Source organism: Punctularia strigosozonata (genome assembly GCF_000264995.1).
Source record: "Punctularia strigosozonata HHB-11173 SS5 unplaced genomic scaffold PUNSTscaffold_8, whole genome shotgun sequence".
In the NCBI taxonomy this organism is placed as follows: domain Eukaryota; kingdom Fungi; phylum Basidiomycota; class Agaricomycetes; order Corticiales; family Punctulariaceae; genus Punctularia; species Punctularia strigosozonata.
Window position 1 is genome coordinate 661,066 of NW_006767440.1, and position 18,076 is coordinate 679,141.

The 18,076-nt window shown below is 55.1% G+C and overlaps 3 protein-coding genes across 3 annotated transcripts; all 3 read right to left on the reverse strand.

Moving 5' to 3' along the window:
* Positions 1 to 2,021: 2,021 nt before the first annotated feature.
* PUNSTDRAFT_34256 (uncharacterized protein) lies at positions 2,022 to 3,727 on the reverse strand (the record flags this gene model as incomplete). The annotated part of the gene is made up of 10 exons (XM_007384796.1): positions 2,022 to 2,082; positions 2,144 to 2,359; positions 2,424 to 2,639; positions 2,694 to 2,773; positions 2,993 to 3,038; positions 3,086 to 3,126; positions 3,189 to 3,241; positions 3,293 to 3,372; positions 3,428 to 3,585; positions 3,635 to 3,727. Coding segments are annotated over 10 exons (1,044 nt in total), but the record flags the coding sequence as incomplete, so codon positions are not given.
* Positions 3,728 to 4,533: 806 nt separating this feature from the next.
* PUNSTDRAFT_144302 (NADPH-dependent glutamate synthase) lies at positions 4,534 to 13,151 on the reverse strand. The gene is made up of 12 exons (XM_007384797.1): positions 12,402 to 13,151; positions 12,124 to 12,335; positions 10,678 to 12,058; positions 9,325 to 10,625; positions 7,559 to 9,273; positions 7,318 to 7,502; positions 7,196 to 7,259; positions 6,456 to 7,145; positions 6,233 to 6,400; positions 5,082 to 6,175; positions 4,651 to 5,021; positions 4,534 to 4,594 (listed from the first exon to the last, which is right to left on the reverse strand). Exons 1-10 carry the CDS (start codon positions 13,097 to 13,099, stop codon positions 6,092 to 6,094), a joined length of 6,498 nt encoding a protein of 2,165 aa, XP_007384859.1. The 5' UTR covers positions 13,100 to 13,151; the 3' UTR covers positions 4,534 to 4,594; positions 4,651 to 5,021; positions 5,082 to 6,091.
* A 3,043-nt stretch (positions 13,152 to 16,194) lies between these two features.
* Positions 16,195 to 17,960, reverse strand: PUNSTDRAFT_103858 (WD40 repeat-like protein). Its single transcript, XM_007384798.1, has 13 exons — positions 17,907 to 17,960; positions 17,771 to 17,853; positions 17,675 to 17,703; positions 17,550 to 17,622; positions 17,384 to 17,496; positions 17,286 to 17,326; positions 17,123 to 17,229; positions 16,995 to 17,072; positions 16,821 to 16,942; positions 16,615 to 16,763; positions 16,480 to 16,557; positions 16,383 to 16,425; positions 16,195 to 16,320 (listed from the first exon to the last, which is right to left on the reverse strand). Exons 1-12 carry the CDS (start codon positions 17,926 to 17,928, stop codon positions 16,388 to 16,390), a joined length of 933 nt encoding a protein of 310 aa, XP_007384860.1. The 5' UTR covers positions 17,929 to 17,960; the 3' UTR covers positions 16,195 to 16,320; positions 16,383 to 16,387.
* Positions 17,961 to 18,076: the final 116 nt, after the last annotated feature.

Genomic DNA, 18,076 nt, shown 5'->3' on the forward strand with positions numbered 1-18,076 from the left:
TTCCTTTCCGGTCTCCGCGTTCCATATACGGATTCCGTCGAGTGCGTGGCCCGCAGAGGCAATGCGTGCACCATTGGGAGAGAAGGAAACGGAAACAACCGGCCGGAACATGTCACTAGCCCTGATCACTTTCTGCAGTCCTACATAAACCCATTTGAGGAATACAACAAGTGAACATCGCGTAGCGATACTTACTGCCAACGAATATCTTCATTATTCGATCCACAGCCTCGCGAGTTCCTGATTGTTCCTGATCGACACAGGACAGCAGTTCCTTCAAAATACGTTCCCGGTATTGTCTGGCGCCTATCGGTAACGAGGAGAACGTGCCAAGAAGCAGTATTATACCGGTCACGCGTGCCTGCCGCAGCTCCCGTTCGAGATTGACGTTGCCGCCTGGTTGCCCTTCAAGAGATTCGAGCAGCCTAGATACGATCACCACCGTGCTTCTTTTTAGCTTGCCGAAGTCTGCACACATTCAGCATTCACCTTATTCGACGCGCATTGGAAGCTGACTGACCTGATGCTAGTAATCCAGTCAGGACGGCGCGATCTGTCTTCGATAACCCGGCTTCTACGAGCGCCACTACAACGTTGCCGGCCGTATCACACAAACCTTGCATGATTTGATCCTTGGTCTTGGTAAACGCCAGTCTTGCTGCATCGACGTGTGACAAGGCCGCGATGAACAGACGTTCAGGCAAGGCCTCTGACGGGGAGAACGAGCTTGCTGCGCAAAAAGCCACCACCAGGTCCGTGATGCGGCTCCTCCGCAGATCCGATTCCATGGCATCGTCGTTCAGCACGAGCTTCAGCTTGTCGGGGAATTGCGGAACTTGGTCACAACTTGCGATCGACTGCCTGCCGGACTCTTACGGAAGGTGAGGATCAGCTTGACGGAACCAGGTTGAAAGAAGTCGTTGCTCACCAGTGTATAATAGCGCGTCAAGGACGCTGCGCTCTTTCGCTGAAAGCTGCCTGTTAACCAGATCTTCCACGATCTTTGGAGCTCTGTCCCAGAGCGGGCTAATGATCTGATCAATGGCTAGGTGGACCCCAGGCCGATGCCATTGGACTATGGGAAGTAATTTTGCCAGATTCGTCTCCCAGTATCGCTCGGTCGCTCGAGGCAAGGATGGCCAGGAACCCAAAAGAGTCAACAAATCCGTGATTCTCTCTGCACGAATGAACCTGCCCTGATCACGCTGGACAGCCTTGAGCAGTTTCAGCAGCTTGGATGTATCGGAGACGGCTGCAAGGGTGCTTCTGCCAAAGTCTATCGGGAATTAGTTTGATCGACCAGATGTGCGCTGTCGACTGACTCGTTTCCACGATAGAACACAGCACGTCTCGTTGCCAATTTTGAAGCCATCGTTCGCGCATCATGTGGTCCAGAGCCTTCTTAGTTCGAGCACGGAACAATCGCAAGAGCTCCTCCCAAGCATGCCAAAGAGAACCTGATTGTTGCAGGGGCTTCTTGGACAGGCGCTCGGCGGCTTCGCGCATCCAATACTGCTCTCCGTTATCCATCTGATTGTGCCTATATAAATCTGGAAATGCGTCAAGGACTATCAGGAGTCCAATGATCTGCGTCTCTTGCTGTTCCGTCATAGATCCTGTGGTGGTCTTGGACTTGACTGCCAAGAGTGCGTCGAAGAGCTTCGGCGCATCAGCGTAATCGGTCATCGACCTCCGGCCGACGTCTGCGCAACGATGAGATTCATTCTCTCACGAAGACGGATGAACGGCTCACCTGATGACGACAGTGTTCTGAGTACATGGCAATCAGCGTCCGATAGCTCGGCATTCAGTATGCCATCCACAATTCGATTAGCCGATTGATATGGATCACGCTCAATCCATTTGCTGTCGGCGACAACCTCTTCCCAGGTGAGTCCATCAGGAATACATGCCCTGCGTTTCAGCGCTGAGCGTTCCAATTTCATCAACTTGAGAGTTTCAGATCGCAACAGAGGTCCGACGAATGATCCATAGACGATCTCCCGTTGCGATGGAGAATTGAGAACCGATTCGTGGATCCGTTGGCCATGCATGATCTGGCGGGGAGACGACAGGTGGGGGCTGTATGAGCACAGCCGTTCTGTTGAGCAAATCGGCGGCGAGAATCTTGTTAGCTACTCACGTGTATAGTGCATGCTCTTTATCTTTGTGCGGGTCGTAGGATAGTCGCTTGAAGGGAAGACTCTCGAGGATTTTCCAATACCATCTCATAGAACTGGTAGGCTTAAGCTGCTGCCAATTGCCTTGAAAGTCTATCATCAGAAGTCCTTCCCTGAGCGCTTCGTAAGACATCCAGCGCAAGGCCGGGCCAAACTTGTCAAGATCGAGATTAAGATCGCTTCCACCGCCACTAATCATCCGTTCAGTATCGTCAGGACGATCGTACCTCCGAACCGACTTACATGTCGGAATGAGAGCCGGAGAACCAGACTTCTTTAACGTTCTCGGTATGGCTATTCGGAGTCGGACCAACACCCGCGTTCGCGTACTCGGGCAAGAACTTGACCCGGACCTCGTCAAGGGCGAGTGCGTGCCGGAATACGCATACGTGCTTCATCCCCGTCGTCGTCTCCGGAAGGCTCGGCGCCCGGGCGACCCCGATTGACGAAACGGTATCCCTAGTAACAAGATTACCATACAGATAATAGGAAAGCGACACGGTGGGGGCTCACCATGCTCCAACGAAATGGACCTTGACATCTTTCTGGGAAAGCGTGCTTTTGAAGCGCTTGCTCAACTCCAACGGGTCAGTCTTCCGTTTGCGGCGTTCCTCTGATGTGATCGGCTTCGGCGCCTGCGCGACCTCCGGTTCTTCTCGCTGCTGTGTCGTCGTGTCGCGTCGAGAGCGGAAAAGCCACCACAGCTTGCTTCGCAGCCAAGCCTCTCCCTTCAATGTCGCATTTTCTTGGTTTCCGGAGACGCCAACGTCTTCGTCGTTCTTCGGTGCACGAACCTCATCCGATGATTTGACTGCTTTCTCCTGGCTCGCCAATGCAGCCATATAGAGTGCGTATGCGCTGTGATTCGTTGAACAGACTGATTGTGAATGGAGCCGCGCACTCACAATTTTATCTGCCCGTTATTTCCCTTATGGAGCAGACCGACCTGGATTGCAGGGCCGCAGCCATCAGCAGAACGTACTGAGCCCATGCACCGGAGAGACGCACCCTTTCTATCATTGCTGCAATGACGCGCACTTGATACGCGCCTCGCGAAAAGCCTGCAGAAACTGGTGAGGACGGCGCTGAAGACGTCGAGTTAGGCGACGGACCGAAAAGGAAGATCCGATCCCCAGGTCTATAATTCTCCGACAGCCATTGGTAGGCATCGAGGACGATCTTCTTGAAGTTCCTGTGTCAAAGGAGCGTCAGTAGAGAGTCTGGAACAGGTGGCTATAGGTGTTCACCATGCGATTGCCATGTCGATGGTATGATCCAAAGCCTGCATCCAATACTGTAAGGACAACCTGTTTTCCCTCGCATATGTTCCAATCCCGCTGTTGTAGTACGTTAGCTGGGTATCGTTTTTGATCAAGCGACTGTAAAGCTCGACAACGTTGGTGTTCTGCGAAAGACGACTAAGCATTGGCGCGAAGCGAAACATAGCGGCTGACCTTGTCACTGAATTGATTGGCGGTCCCGTCGATGCACACGACGAGGTTCCGAGCATCGCGTTTACAGGTGCAGGTCACCGAAGCCTTGGGAGTTTGATGCTGTTTTGCTTTGTCCGGTCCCTGACGAGCCGGATCGGGTCCGGACGACGCAGGATCCTGTGCGTCAACATCCGAGTCCGCCTCAGAATTTGCACTGGCAATGCTCTCATCCGACGGTGAGATCAAAGGCGCGGTCGAAGCCGTGTCGTCGTTAGCGGTAGGCATGGCTCAGCGGCGCAATGGAGTGAAGGTATCGGTGAGAGGAAGAGACGCGAGGAAGGGGTCCATCCAACCTGCGCACTCTGGCTCAGGAGGGGATATGGGTCGGTTCTCTTGAAGCAAGCACGCAGGACATGAGGTCCCAGGCCTAATATTGGAGCAGCAAGGTTCAATATATAACGGACATGCACCGCGTGTTGTCCCACCTAATGCGGGATCGAAGATCAGACTACTTATCATCTAAAATTGTACCGACAGGTTCGGGAATGAAGCTTGACGCTTTCCCGCTTGCAAGAGCCGAACATCCCAACCAGCGTGTCCGAGAACGATGGTCGAAGGGAAAGATCTTGCAATCGTGAATATCAGGCCAGCCCGAACTTTTCATTGCAGCGGGAGTCGTGCGTGTGTCAAGATAGCAAGGCTCTGTGAGGCCTGAGGTTCGTAATCCGTTGCGGTCAAGAACAACGGCATGCAACGTTCTCATTCACGTCGACGCAGATTAGCGCCCGTGCGGAATGAATGCGGTGGCGCCACTCGTGCCTCCGTGCTGCCGTTGTAACTCCTTGATTGCCTTCTTGCGACTGCACAACTCCCACCTTATCTATTCGTTACTGCCGGAATGACCTTGTCGAGCAGGTTCTCTCGTCTCAGGTTCAATTTTCGGAACATCAGATGACGATAAGGCCTTGTCGATGTCTTTAGGTGCGTTCAGCGCTCTATCCATGGCCACCTTGCCGTAGCTCACGTTCATCCTTCAGGCTCGCTTCTATTCCATTTGCTACGGCTAGACCCATACAGGTGGTCTCACCCCATTATACGCGTCCAGCAAGATGTTCGCAATCGTGAGGACACCTTGGAAGTTGGGATCGCTGAAGATGCAACCAAGAGGGGTTGTTGTTGTATCCGTCCAGTTGAACCACCAACCTTCCAAGCACTATATTGATGTTAGCTCAGGATCTGCCTCTGTGCACAAGATCAGGATCCATACAACGACGTGTTCACGAAACCGACGATAGGGCCAAGGACATCCAATCATCACCGGTTATCTGACTACGCTTTGAACATGCCGGTCAATCCAGAGCACCTTTCAACATCCCTTCTAGACGACATGGTCCCGCGTGGCTTCCTGGCGAGTTCTAGTCCCCTCCACTTGAGGCCGCAGAACGCGTGGGCTAACGCGTTCGCACAGATGCCGCCCGCGCGCGCCGATGGATCTTCTTCTTCGCAGACTACCGCCTCCGGTGGTGGCCTGTGCCGGATACGATGAGCTCGCCAACATTCGCATTCTCTCGTCCTTCCTCGCCTCCAAGGCCTTCCGCCCGACGGGTCTCAGATCCTTCGGCGCCACCCTCCTTTCCAACGGCTCCGCATGTAGCGTCGTCGAGATTGCACGCCTTGCCCAAACCGAAATCGGTCTCTATGATGTGCTCGACCAATCCTATATGCGCCCGCACCCCACGACCCCCGCTTTTTCACGGCTTCCGCGCGTTAATCCCCCAGCTCGGGGAGCTTCTCCACCACCGTCGGTTGGTTCGCCAGTGCGTCCCGGCGCTAGACCGCGCCGATGGACGCTAGGTGTGCTCAAGTTGCGCGGGATGCACGAGGGCGACATCCCGGACTACTTTGCCAGCCAGTATCAAGTGCGAATCTCGGCGCACTTCCTCTTTGAAGCGCGAGCCGACGTGCTAGAAGAACATGACCATGTGCTGTTCCCGCCACTGTACGCACGCGAGGTTACAACCCGCGATCTTGGTGCACGGGACGGCGGACACCGCCGTCGTCGTCCCCGCGACGCCCTGGAGCACGAACCACGTCGTCGCGACAACTCGCCTTTCAATTCACCAAGCGACCCTTCTTCGCCATCGCCATCGCCACCTGAAAATCGTGAAGGCCTTAGCGTATTGTACGTGTCTTATCCTCCCACAACGTGCATCACAACGACCAATGGCCAAGAAGCTCATCCAACTGCACTTCCACGCTGTTGCTTCATGCTATCCGTGTCGACCCACCATGTATGGTATATTGATATTTAAGATTGAGAAGAGATACAGTGAACACAGGCCATAGCTACATTGTATGGATTGCATGTCGTAAATGTTGAATCGGATATATAATCGTGATAGTCATCCAACCAGCCCTGCGCAAAGGCCCCATAGTATATCCCTACTAGTAAACAGTGTCCATTACCCCAGGGCCGCTTTATGCTGTCACGGTGATCGTCTTCTCGGGACTCAGCCCGTTCCCATTGAGGTTCGTAAGGTTGGTCGGCGGAGGGAGGAAAACCTGACGAACGACGTTAGTGAAGGTCCTATTAGAAAGGTGGATTATCTGATAACGTACCCTCGTCTTGATACCTCCGGCGGCGGGCAAACGGGTGTTCGAGCCCATGAGCCACGAGTCGACCTCGGCGGCGGCGGCGCGACCCTCCTGGATACCCCACACGATCAAGGATTGGCCGCGGCGGCAGTCGCCCGCGGCGAACACGCCGTCAACATTGGTCGAGTATTTCTGGGGGAAAATGTCAGTTCATAGGTCGAAACGAAGGATGTGCTCGCGGACGGACCTTGTGCGGAGTCTTGATGTTGCTCCTGGCATCCTGCTCGATGCCAAGACCCTTGATTACCTCGTTCTCTGGGCCTAAGAAACCAAGCGCAAGGAATACGAGCTGAGCAGGATAGAACTTCTCCGAGCCGGGCACCTCCTCCATCTTCCACCGCCCGCCCGAATCCTTCGTCCATTCGACGCGCACGGTGTTGAGGCCCGCGAGTTTGCCGTCTTCGTCAACGACAAAGTCCTTCGTCGAGATGCAGAATTCGCGAGGATCATTCCCGAAGTGTGCCGCGACCTCGGTGTGGCCATAGTCGGTGCGGAAGATGCGCGGCCACTGCGGCCATGGGTTGTCACGCCCGCGCGACGCCGGCGGCTTCGGCAGCAGCTCGAAGTTGGTCACCGACTTCGCACCGTGCCGCATCGCGGTCCCGATACAGTCGTTACCCGTGTCACCACCGCCAATAACGATGACATCCTTGCCCCGCGCGTCGATGTATTGCCCATCCTCGTGCTGCGAATCCAGCAGCGACTTCGTGTTGAGCTGCAGATACTCCATGGCGAAGTGGATGCCATCTGCATCGCGACCCGGGATCTTGAGGTCGCGCGGCCATGTTGCGCCCGTGCAGATGATGACGGCGTCGTGTTCAGCACGGATATCCTCAACGCTGACGTCCTTGCCCACATGGGTGTTGGGAACGAAGTTCTGTTGTAACGTGAGAAGGATGCAACAGGAGCAACGGGTGAGCGACGTACGACTCCCTCAGCAGCCATGAGGTCAATACGACGTTGAACGACCTTCTCTTTGTCAAGCTTCATGCTGAATAACAATGTACGTCAGAATGCGTACCAGAGGCGAAAGACCGTGAAACACTTACTTGGGGATGCCGTACATGAGAAGACCGCCCATACGGTCGTTGCGATCAAAGACAGTCACCCAGTGACCAGCCTTGTTCAGCTGGTCAGCTGCGGCGAGACCAGACGGTCCGGAGCCGATGATGGCAACTTTCTTTCCAGTCCTCGTCTTGGGCGGGTTCGGCTGCATCCAACCCATTTCGAAGCCCTAGATAGACAAGGTACGATGAGAGCGTGTATGCGCATAGGGATCGTGGGACACACCTTGTCGATGATGGCGCATTCAATGCTCTTGATGCCGACCGGCTGCTCGTTGATACCCAGCACGCAGGCACCCTCGCAGGGAGCAGGGCAGACACGACCGGTGAACTCAGGGAAATTGTTCGTCATGAGCAATCTATTGAGCGCATCATGCCACTGGCCCTTGAACACGAGATCATTCCACTTGGGGATGATGTTCGAAATCGGGCATCCAGTATCGGACTGACAGAACGGCACACCACAGTCCATGCACCGCGCCGACTGGTACTTCAGTTCCGTCTCGGTGAGACGTGTGGAGAGCTCCTTCCAGTCCTTGACACGCTTGCGAGGAGGCCGGTACGCCTCGCCAAGGCGTTTGTACTTCATGAATCCGCGAGTCTTGTCAAGCTTGTGCTGCCGCGACTTGGCCGTGGAGTCGTCCACTAGAGAATCCTCCAAGTCACCGACGGATGGTTCATGGCGACCAAGAGGAGGGCGCACGGAAGCGGCAGAGATGGTTCTCGAGAGAGGTTCCTTGGGCGTCAGCACCTCCAACATTTCCTCGGATGCAAGGTTGACCTGGCTCTGAGTACGAGATGGGACGAGATCGACGCCGCTCCTCCTCATCTTCTCCTCCTTGATCTTTGCTGCCTGCTCCTCTAGCACCCGCTTGTAATCAAGGGGCATCACGCGAACGAACATAGCGACGAGGTGGTGGAAGTCCTGCAGAACGCGGTTTGCTACCTCGGAGCCAGTGTAATGACGGTGGTCTTCGATAAGACCACGAAGTTCCGCAATCTCCTTCGGGTCGGTCACCTTTCCCAGCTCGACCATCTCCATGTTCACCTTTGAGGGGAAGGTATGCGCCATGTCGAGAACGTAGGCGATTCCACCGCTCATACCGGCCGCGAAGTTCCGCCCAGTTGTTCCAAGGACGACTACACGACCGCCCGTCATATACTCGCAGCCATGGTCACCCGTACCCTCGACAACCGCGTTCGCGCCGGAGTTGCGGACAGCGAAACGTTCCGCAGCGACTCCACGGATGAAGGCTTCGCCGGAGGTTGCACCATACAAGCAGACGTTGCCAATGATGATGTTTTCCTCGGCCTTGAACGTAGATTGCTTAGGAGGATAGATGACAAGGCGGCCACCGGATAAGCCCTTGCCAACGTAGTCGTTGGCGTCACCCTCAAGTTCGATGGTGATACCAGGGGCAAGGAAGGCACCCAGCGACTGGCCCGCAGATCCGATCATATTGATATGAATCGTATCCTTCGGAAGACCGTCCTCGCCGTACAGCTTCGAGACACGGTACGACAGAGAGGTGCCGAGAGCACGGTCGGTGTTGGTGACCTCGCAGTCGATGTGCACCGGCAAGCCCTTGGTCAACGCAGGCTCGGCTTCATCGATGAATTTGTTGTCAAGACGAATGTAGAGCTTGTGGTCCTGGCGGCGAACACGGTACGTCGCGGCGCCGGGGCGCATCTGCCATGCGGGCTTCAAAATAGCTGAGAGGTCGAGATGAGCCGTCTTGATCGTCCGGAGCTTCTCGTTAACCTTTAACATATCGGCGCGGCCGACCATCTCATTGATGGTACGGAATCCGAGCTTCGCCATGTGGCTGCGGAGGTCCTCGGCAAGGTAGTAGAAGAAGTTGATGACTTGTGCGGGCTGGCCAGCGAACTTGGCACGGAGCTGAGGATCCTGTGTGGCGATTCCGACCGGGCAAGTATTCACTGATCATAACCAGTCAGGGTTTTCCTGTCAAGCATAGAACTCGTACTTACAATGGCATTTCCTCATCATGATGCAACCCATCGCGATGAGCGGCGTGGTGGCGAAGCCCCATTCCTCAGCTCCAAGCAAACAGGCGATGGCGATATCACGACCTGTCCGAATTTGGCCATCGGTCTGTACGGTCACACGTCCACGGAGGTCGTTAAGGACGAGCGTCTGGTGCGTCTCGGCGAGACCCAATTCCCAAGGAAGCCCAGCATGCTTGATACCGGTCCAGCGTGACGCGCCGGTACCACCGTCATGGCCAGAAATGAGGATGTGATCCGCTTTCGCCTTCGCGACGCCACTGGCAACAATGCCCACGCCGACCTCGGAGACGAGCTTGACTGACACACGAGACCGCGGGTTGGAACACTTCAGGTCGTAGATGAGCTGCTTGAGGTCCTCAATGGAGTAGATGTCGTGATGCGGCGGCGGAGAGATGAGCCCAACTCCGGCGGTGGAGTGACGAGTACGCGCGATCGACGTCGAGACTTTGTGTCCAGGAAGTTCACCTCCTTCACCAGGCTTCGCGCCCTGGGCCATTTTGATTTGAAGCTCGTCCGCGTCTGACAGGTAGTTAGACGTGACACCGAACCGGCCAGAGGCAACCTGCTTGATAGCGGAGCGCATAGTGTCACCGTTAGGGAGCACGTTCGACCGCTCGGCGTCTTCTCCTCCTTCACCGGTGTTGGACTTGCCTCCGAGGCGGTTCATGGCGATCGCAAGGGTAGAATGAGCCTCCATGGAGATGGAGCCGTACGACATAGCACCGGTAACGAAGCGTCGAACGATCTCATTCCACGGCTCGACCTGCTCGATCGGAATCGGGGTGGCGTTCTCGAAACGGAAGTCCAGAAGGCCGCGAAGATGGATTCGCTTCGTCTGCTCGTTCGCGTTCGCGGCGTAGGCATCGTACGCAGTCTGGTTCTTCTCTCGCACGGCGTCCTGCAGGTTGGCGATGCCAGTGGGATCGTTGATGTGCGCTTCACCCCCGTCGCGCCAGTGGTACTCTCCGGATTCTGGCATGCCGGGCGGAAGAACCGTCTCTCGCGTGGGCCAGCCGCGTTCGTGCATTTCGAACGCATCCATAGCGAGGAGGTCGAAAGTCGCCCCTTGGACGCGGGTGGCTGTGCCAGCGAAGCACCGGTCGACGACCTCAGTGTGCAGGCCGAGAGCCTCGAAGATCTGGGCACCCTTGTACGACTGTAGCGTGGAGATGCCCATCTTGGACATAACCTTCAGGATACCGCCGTCGATCGACTTGCGATAATTCTTGCTCAGCTCGTCGGCGGACTCGCCGTTCTTCGATCTTAGGGCAAGGGCGTGAGCAATAGTCGAGATGAAACATGTAAACCACTCACAATCCCTCACGAGCCACCTTATGGATAACTTCCATCGCCAACCACGGGCAGATCGCATCGGCGCCGTAGCCAACAAGAACGCACATATGGTGCACTTCGCGAGCTTCTCCAGTCTCAACGAGCAGGGCGACCTTCGACCGCTTCTTCTGCGTGACAAGGTGGTGGTGGACGCCTCCGCAAGCGATGAGGGCAGAAAGGGCGACACGATCCGAACCGATCGCACGATCAGAAAGAATGATGACCTTGACGCCGTCTTCAATAGCCTGCGACGCCTCGCTGCATACGCGATCCAAGGCAAGCTGGTATCCAGGAAGGCCCTGCTCCTTCGGGAAAGTGACGTCGATGACGCGAGAAGGCCAAGTGCTGTACGCAGCCTTCAGGTTCTTCATGGCGTTCATTTCCTCGAGAGAGATCACGGGAGAGGGGAGTAGGATGCGGTGACACTGCTCCTTCTTCATCTCGAGGAGGTTGCCTTCGGGACCGATGTAAGACTCGAGCGACATGACAATGTTCTCGCGAATCGGGTCAATCGGAGGATTCGTCACTTGCGCGAACAGTTGGCAGAAGTAGTCGTAGACGAGGCGTGGCTGGGTCGCCATGCACGCAAGAGGGGCATCGTTGCCCATGGAGCCGAGCGCTTCCTTGCCGTCAGTGATCATGGGGAGCATGAGCAGATTGAGCTGCTCGACGGAGTAGCCGAACGCAAGGAGCTTGGGGTCCGTGCTCAATGTGAACTCGTCAACCTTGACTTGGATGGGTTGGGATCGGTGAACGCGCTTGATGATGTTCGGGATCGTGAGCACCTGATTCTCTATCCACGACGCGAAGTTCTGCTTCTTGGAGGTAGTGCGTTTCAGCTCTTTATCGTCAACGATCCGTCCCTCGAGGGTGTCGACAAGGAGCATGCGGCCGGGCTTCAGACGACCCTTCTGCACGACTTTCTCCGGGGAAATGAAGACGGCGCCGACTTCGGACGCGCAGATCATTATATCTTCGTTCGTGACCACAAAACGACAAGGCCGGAGGCCATTGCGATCAAGGTTTGCGCCGCAATAGCGACCGTCACTGAACGCGAAGAGAGCGGGACCGTCCCACGGCTCCTGCAAGCACGCCGCCCAGTTGTAGAACGCCCTCTTCTCTGAATCCATGCTCTCGTTCCCCTGCCACGCCTCCGGGATCAACATCATGATAGCCTCCGGCAGTGTGAGGACGCCATTGACAACGAGCAGCTCGAGGACGTTGTCGAACGCAGCAGAATCGGAGCCGCCAGACTCGATGATGGGGTACAGGAGATCGAGCTGATCACCGAAGAGGGAGGAGGTCAAAACGCCTTCACGAGCGCGCATCCAGTTCTTGTTTCCGCGTACAGTGTTGATCTCGCCTGTGGATCAGTTTCAGTATCAATTACAGGAATAGACCTCTTCGGCAAGAAGCGCGAGGATTTACCATTGTGGGCGGCCAAACGGAAGGGCTGTGCACGATCCCAAGAAGGGAAGGTATTCGTCGAAAATCGCGAATGAACGAGGGTGAAGTGCGAGCGATACAGGACATGGTTCAAATCGTGATAGTAGTTGTAGACTTGCGGTGGCGATAGCTGACCCTTGTAGACGATATTCTTCGAAGACAGCGAACACACGTAGAAACCTTTGGCAAGCGAACTTGAAACGGGAAATCACACAAGTAAGACGCGCTGATGATAGAGTCGAAAGAACAGGATGACAAACATGGTATGAGTCGCATGCTTTCTCAATACGTAGAGTTGACGCTCGAAGTGCTTGGTGTCGAATTGCCCGCCTTGGCTGGTGCTTCCATCGCCGTAGTGAGAGCGCAGGACGATAAATGGCTGCAGGATAACCGGTTCCTTGCTGCTCGCGGCCGGACCTAGAATCGTGCCGTCGGTGGGAACCTCGCGCCAGCCAAGCACACGCAGTCCCAGGTCCTTCGCCAGACGTGTGAAGATGGCTTGCTGTTTTTGCAGCTCGACTGGGTCACTGGGCTTGAAGAAAACGTTTCCGACTGCGTACTCTCCGGGCTCAGGTAACGCACACCCCAGATCCCTCTCCGCCTCGCGCTTGAAGAGCTCATGCGGGATCGCCGTCATAACTCCCGCCCCATCGCCATCCCTGCTATCAGCGCCCGTAGCTCCCCGATGGGTCATGGCGCAGAGAAGCTGGCGCGCATCGGAGACGATTTTGTGGTTGGCTTGTCCCTTAATGTGGCAGATAAAGCCTACGCCGCACGCATCTTTCTCGAGGTCGTTGATGTAAAGGCCCTGTGAGGCGGGTAGGGCTCCAGACCACGACTCGGGATCGCGCTGAACAGCGTCGAAGCTCTCGATGAAAGAACTCTCCGCGATCTCAGGGACAAGCGGGATATTTGCGTCTGCTGGGAGTACTTCGTCGCAGAGACGAGCGGGGGCCATGCTACTGGCAAATGGCAAAGTATAGGATAGACGACGACTGCGTATGACTATCGGGGAGGGCTCGATGCGGACGATGAAGGAGGTGGAGGAGGCGATGGTCAAAGGTCAACCCGAAGCCAAAACTTTACATGGACAAGAGGTATGGAGCAATCGGGAATCCGCGTCATGTGAGGATATATTATCGGCCGGTCTTCTCCGCCTACTTCCGGTCCCCGAAGGCCGACCAGCCAATGGGGAGGCGTCGTTTTGAGCTTCCGGAAGTCGAGTCGAGTCAATGCACATCCTCCGATTGGCCGCTGTCCCGCCGGCCCCGCATATCAAGTGCCTGAGGCCGAGAGATAACTCTGTGCGGGAATTTGGCAGAACATTCAACATAGCCTGCTGCTCACGTTCACCCCTCTGGCTCTTGCATTGAACTCTGACCAAGCAACGTCGCAACTCGTTGCTGAAATATTCATTATGAACTAATAATCTCAAAGCTGATCTTCCTGGCCACCGTGACCGTACGGCGCGTCTCCAGGAGGTGTTTCAAGAGTATGTACAATCCCAAGCACGTTACGTCAAGCTGTTTCATTGTTTGGATCGAGGTTTTTTAATCACTGTTGCGAGAGGAGTTTGTATTGCTCGTGTGCGAAGGTCGTCAGTGTAAGCAGAACAAGAGCCCACCCGAAATTTCTGAAGTTAGTCCCAGCGCCACACAACTTGCAAGGCATTCCATCGCCTCGCAGCTGCAACACTGTCACTGGTCCGATCGACAGACGCCAACGCGCTCCTCAACTTTCCAGTCATGCTCGAATTCACCGTCCATTATTCTTGCCTCGACCTGACGGTTTATTGGATCAAAATCGACGACGTACTTTATGGTCTTACCGAGCGACTAGCGGCCCCTCTGATATTCCTCCGTTCTTGCACGAACGACGCATCCTCGCCAACTTGGAGATTAACCATGGAGCTGCCCTTGCGTGGGTTCTAGTCACGAGGCATGACCAGCGTGACACGGCGACCTGGGGGTGTTCTAGATTTGCGGTCAGAGGTAGTTGCGCCACTGACGGCCTTTGCAAGGCGCTGGCAGCACTTGCGGGTTCCATGGCGCCGTACATGTCGACCCATTGGCAACATTAAACCACCAGCGGCCCCAGTGTCGTGGAGTGAAACCAGATTGATACGGTCTACGCGCGCGGTGAGGTTGCCACGTCGATGCACGCTGTTCGAGGCTGCAACGTTGATTTACTCAAGAATCCTTTCTTTCATAATCTCCCCGATCCAGGCTGGCTTCCTTCCCACCAGGTCACCAGATAAGGGTGTGCGCTGCGGACTCCGGTTTCAGAGCAATCTACGCGGTTATTATATGTGATAGTCAAGCGCGGACGTACACCACAGACGACACCCTGATTCGCAAGCCCTCGGCTTCAATCGCGGGTCTCACTCGCGCTGCATAGCACAAGGTTAAGTAACTCATGATGACTTGCAGATGGTCCCTTCATTGTGAATGAAATAAACTAATAGTCCTCGGTGAGGCTGCATCGATGTCTGGATAATCCCCTTCTTTGGTAGCCCACAATCCGGATTAACCTATATCCCATCAGAAGTGCGCACCACGGGTTGATTTCAAGGTCCCTACTCACGCTGCGTAAAATTAGGCGTCCGCCGCGAGAACACAGGCTCCTATCGAGCGCCACAAACGACCCCGACTCGTTTGCAACGCGCAGGCTTTCATTGCGGGTCTCAGTCGCGCAGCACAGGAAGCTCACGCCATTATATCCAACCGAGTGCACCATGGTTGGTGTGAGTAACGAGATGGGAAAGGATTCATACGGGCTTCGGTGAGAGTTTATCGAAGCCCGCTGTTCGAGACCGTAACGCTAGTTTACTCAATAACCCCCCTTCCTTCATAGGCTACGAACCTCGTTCCTACCAGGTAAGCCAGATTTAAGGTCCGTAGACAACTTCGTATAGCAGCTTGCAGTCGAGCGCCGCACGAACATACCCACCCGCTAACCGAACCAGGGTTCGCTTTTGATACTTCGAGTGCTTGGTCGCCGGTGCTCATCTTCTGCGCAAGTCGAGATCGTCTTCACGATAGAGTGCTACATCGCCCAGGCCCTTGTCATTATCAGCGTTCAACACAGATCTCTCCATCTAGCTTTAATTATGATCGAAGTCTTGTCATGAAATAGTTTTTATGTAAATTTTCAGCAACGCTCAGAGACGTCATAAGAGCACCAATGTAGGGGGTCGTAGGGCCGCTCGCCGATACTCGCCATGGATCAACCGTGAATGGTGCTTGGTGATGATGGCGGATTGACGGTCTGATCTGCTGTTCCGCGGGCGATCTCATCTCCGAAACATAACATAGCCGTGAAATGTGGCCACCTTACCTCGTACTAAATAAGTAAGACTGTTCGCCTGCCAGATGCGGCCGCCCGCAGGTAGCAGCACAGCGAAGCAAATACATCCGTCACTTTACGCTTTCGCAAGCATGTACCCGGTTCGGCGCCTTTCAGCCAGACAAGGTTGGACACACGAAGCCGATGGACGTGTACTGAAACCATGTCGCGAAGCGCGAATTTTGCGCGTCCCTGGCTATAGCTGACCGACGCCTCATCCTTCAAATGGGGTGTTTGAAATGCGTTAAGGCGCCGCATCCTAGCCCTCAGAATGGTCGGACCCGGAGTAGGACACTCTATCTCAAGGAAGTATCTCACGTCGGACCTGACTTCCTCCAGAGTCACGCGAGGCAGAAGCGTGCCCTCGACGGTCAGCGCCTCATGTCCGCTGTCCATACCCAGGAAAAATTCAGGGTTGTATCAGGAAGTCACGCTCACCAGATGCATCTCACACAACGAGTCCTTGCGAATCCTCAGCGGCACTGCTCTACCCTACTTCCCGCCACCCGCACTGGGTGGCGGATCCGAGCAGCGTGCGTTTCGGCCGCAGTGCAACGCCCCATGCCGTCAATCTGTGGCTGCCAGCTTCGAACGAGGCCCAGACTGCTCTGGACAATCACAACACGAGGTTAGGTCGTGTCCAATGGGATCGCTGACAGCTGCGAGACATGGAGGCAGCACAGCAGGAAGGAGAGCAGACCAATAGCAGGCGAATACGCAAATCATGGACTGCATCCCATCCGCGGCGACATACGTTCTTCGGGGGCGCGTCGGAGCAACAGGTGAACAGCCTCCGACGATATGATACGATAAAGACAAGAGAACCTGAACAGACTGTGGCCAAGGCGGGTCAACGAGCGATCGCACAGTGGGTCAAAACGAAGGAGAGAATGTACCTATGTTAGGCGGCTCCGTCATGAAGAGCGCAGCACACGGCAGCTGCGGTCCATATTACTCCCGCGAATAATCTGCGATCGCACGATGAACACGTACCTTTATGGTGTCCGTTGTACTGTCGCACTGTCTCTCCCGACGCCATTTCCCACAGACGCGCCGTATGGTCGGATGAGGCTGGTGAATATCGACAGATTAATGAGGATGACGACGCGAAAGCCCCGGAAAACTAACCCGTGACGAGATAAGCCGAGTCAGCGCTGAAGGCACAGTCCCAGACCCAGCGCTGATGACCTTGGAGGACCTTTTCCAATCGAAAGTCCAATGATGCTGATATGGACCATATCTTGACCGTCGTGTCCGCCGAACAAGTAGCGAGATACCTGGAAACGAATGAGCAAATTAGGATGCATCCGCGTTGTGGACAGTTTGGAACTCACTTCATGTCGGGGCTGAGCAAACAGCGAGTCAGGTATTTGTTGTGAGCTTGGAATTTGGTAACAGCCTGGAAGCGCGGCAGGCCCGAACTTTCATCGTTGATTCTCCAAACATAGCACTTCCCCTGAAAGGAGATCAGACGATCTGCGTCCCTGCTTTCAAAGCCGCAAATCTACCTTGTTATTGCCGGCTACCAAACACGAACCGTCTGTCGCGACGGTCACTGATCTAATAGGTATGTCCCCGGCCGGCGTCTTGAAGGTGTTAGGCTAGCGGAAGCGCAGATTGCATCGGGCCCACGTACGAGTTCATGGGTACAGATATTGTCCGAAAGATCCCATTGCTTGATACTTCCCGCCTGATCGCAGGATATCAGTTCGCCCTGATTCGGATGGACGCACACATCGTTCACTGGGGTTCCTGTATCAGTAGATGATCCCGTTTCGATGGAAGCATTGAGCAACCACCTGGTGCACCGTTGTCATAATGTCGGTGGAGGTGGTTGCTTCTGTTAACGACCCGTATGAAGTTTACGTAGAGGAACGGTGCGTGTATGGGAACAAACCTGAGGTCCCAGATCTTTATGGTACCGTCTTCGCTTCCGGTCACCAGCCACTTCCCTTCGGCATGGAACGATACCGAGGTGACGTTGCCGGTATGTCCCTCGAACGTAGTGAGCTAGGGGACAGAAGTTTCGGGCATGGTTGCGGATACATAACAGAAGTACCAACCGGTGTAGAAGAGGCGCTGGCGATTTCGTAGATGTTGATCTTCTTATGGATCGCGGCAGCAAGTAGCCGCTTGCTGCAGTTTCCCATGGGCATCCGGTAGGACGGATCAACAGAGGAGCACTCACTCGGGAGAGATCGCCAGGCGATTCACTTGCTATTCGTGAAAACATAGCCATACCATGTGAGCGCTCGGCCTATCATGTAAAATAGGGTGGCCTCACTCCAGACTCTCCGGAACGAGCGATTGTTCTGGAGCAGATCCCACTCCAGGCTTCCCAGAACCGTATTTCGTGATCATAAGAGCCTGAGTCCCGTTATTGGTTCATCTAGATAGATAAATGGCGCATAAGATCTTACCAGTCACTAGGATGACGGACATAAGCGTTAAATCCTATGCGAGAGTAGAATCGGTGCAGCGGGAGTCAGAGAAACACAAGATGTCATAGCTTGAGCTGTCGTGTTACCCACGATCAGCGTGACGCGTCTGCCTTCGTCTGCCTCGCCTTGAGCTTGATTTCGATTCACCG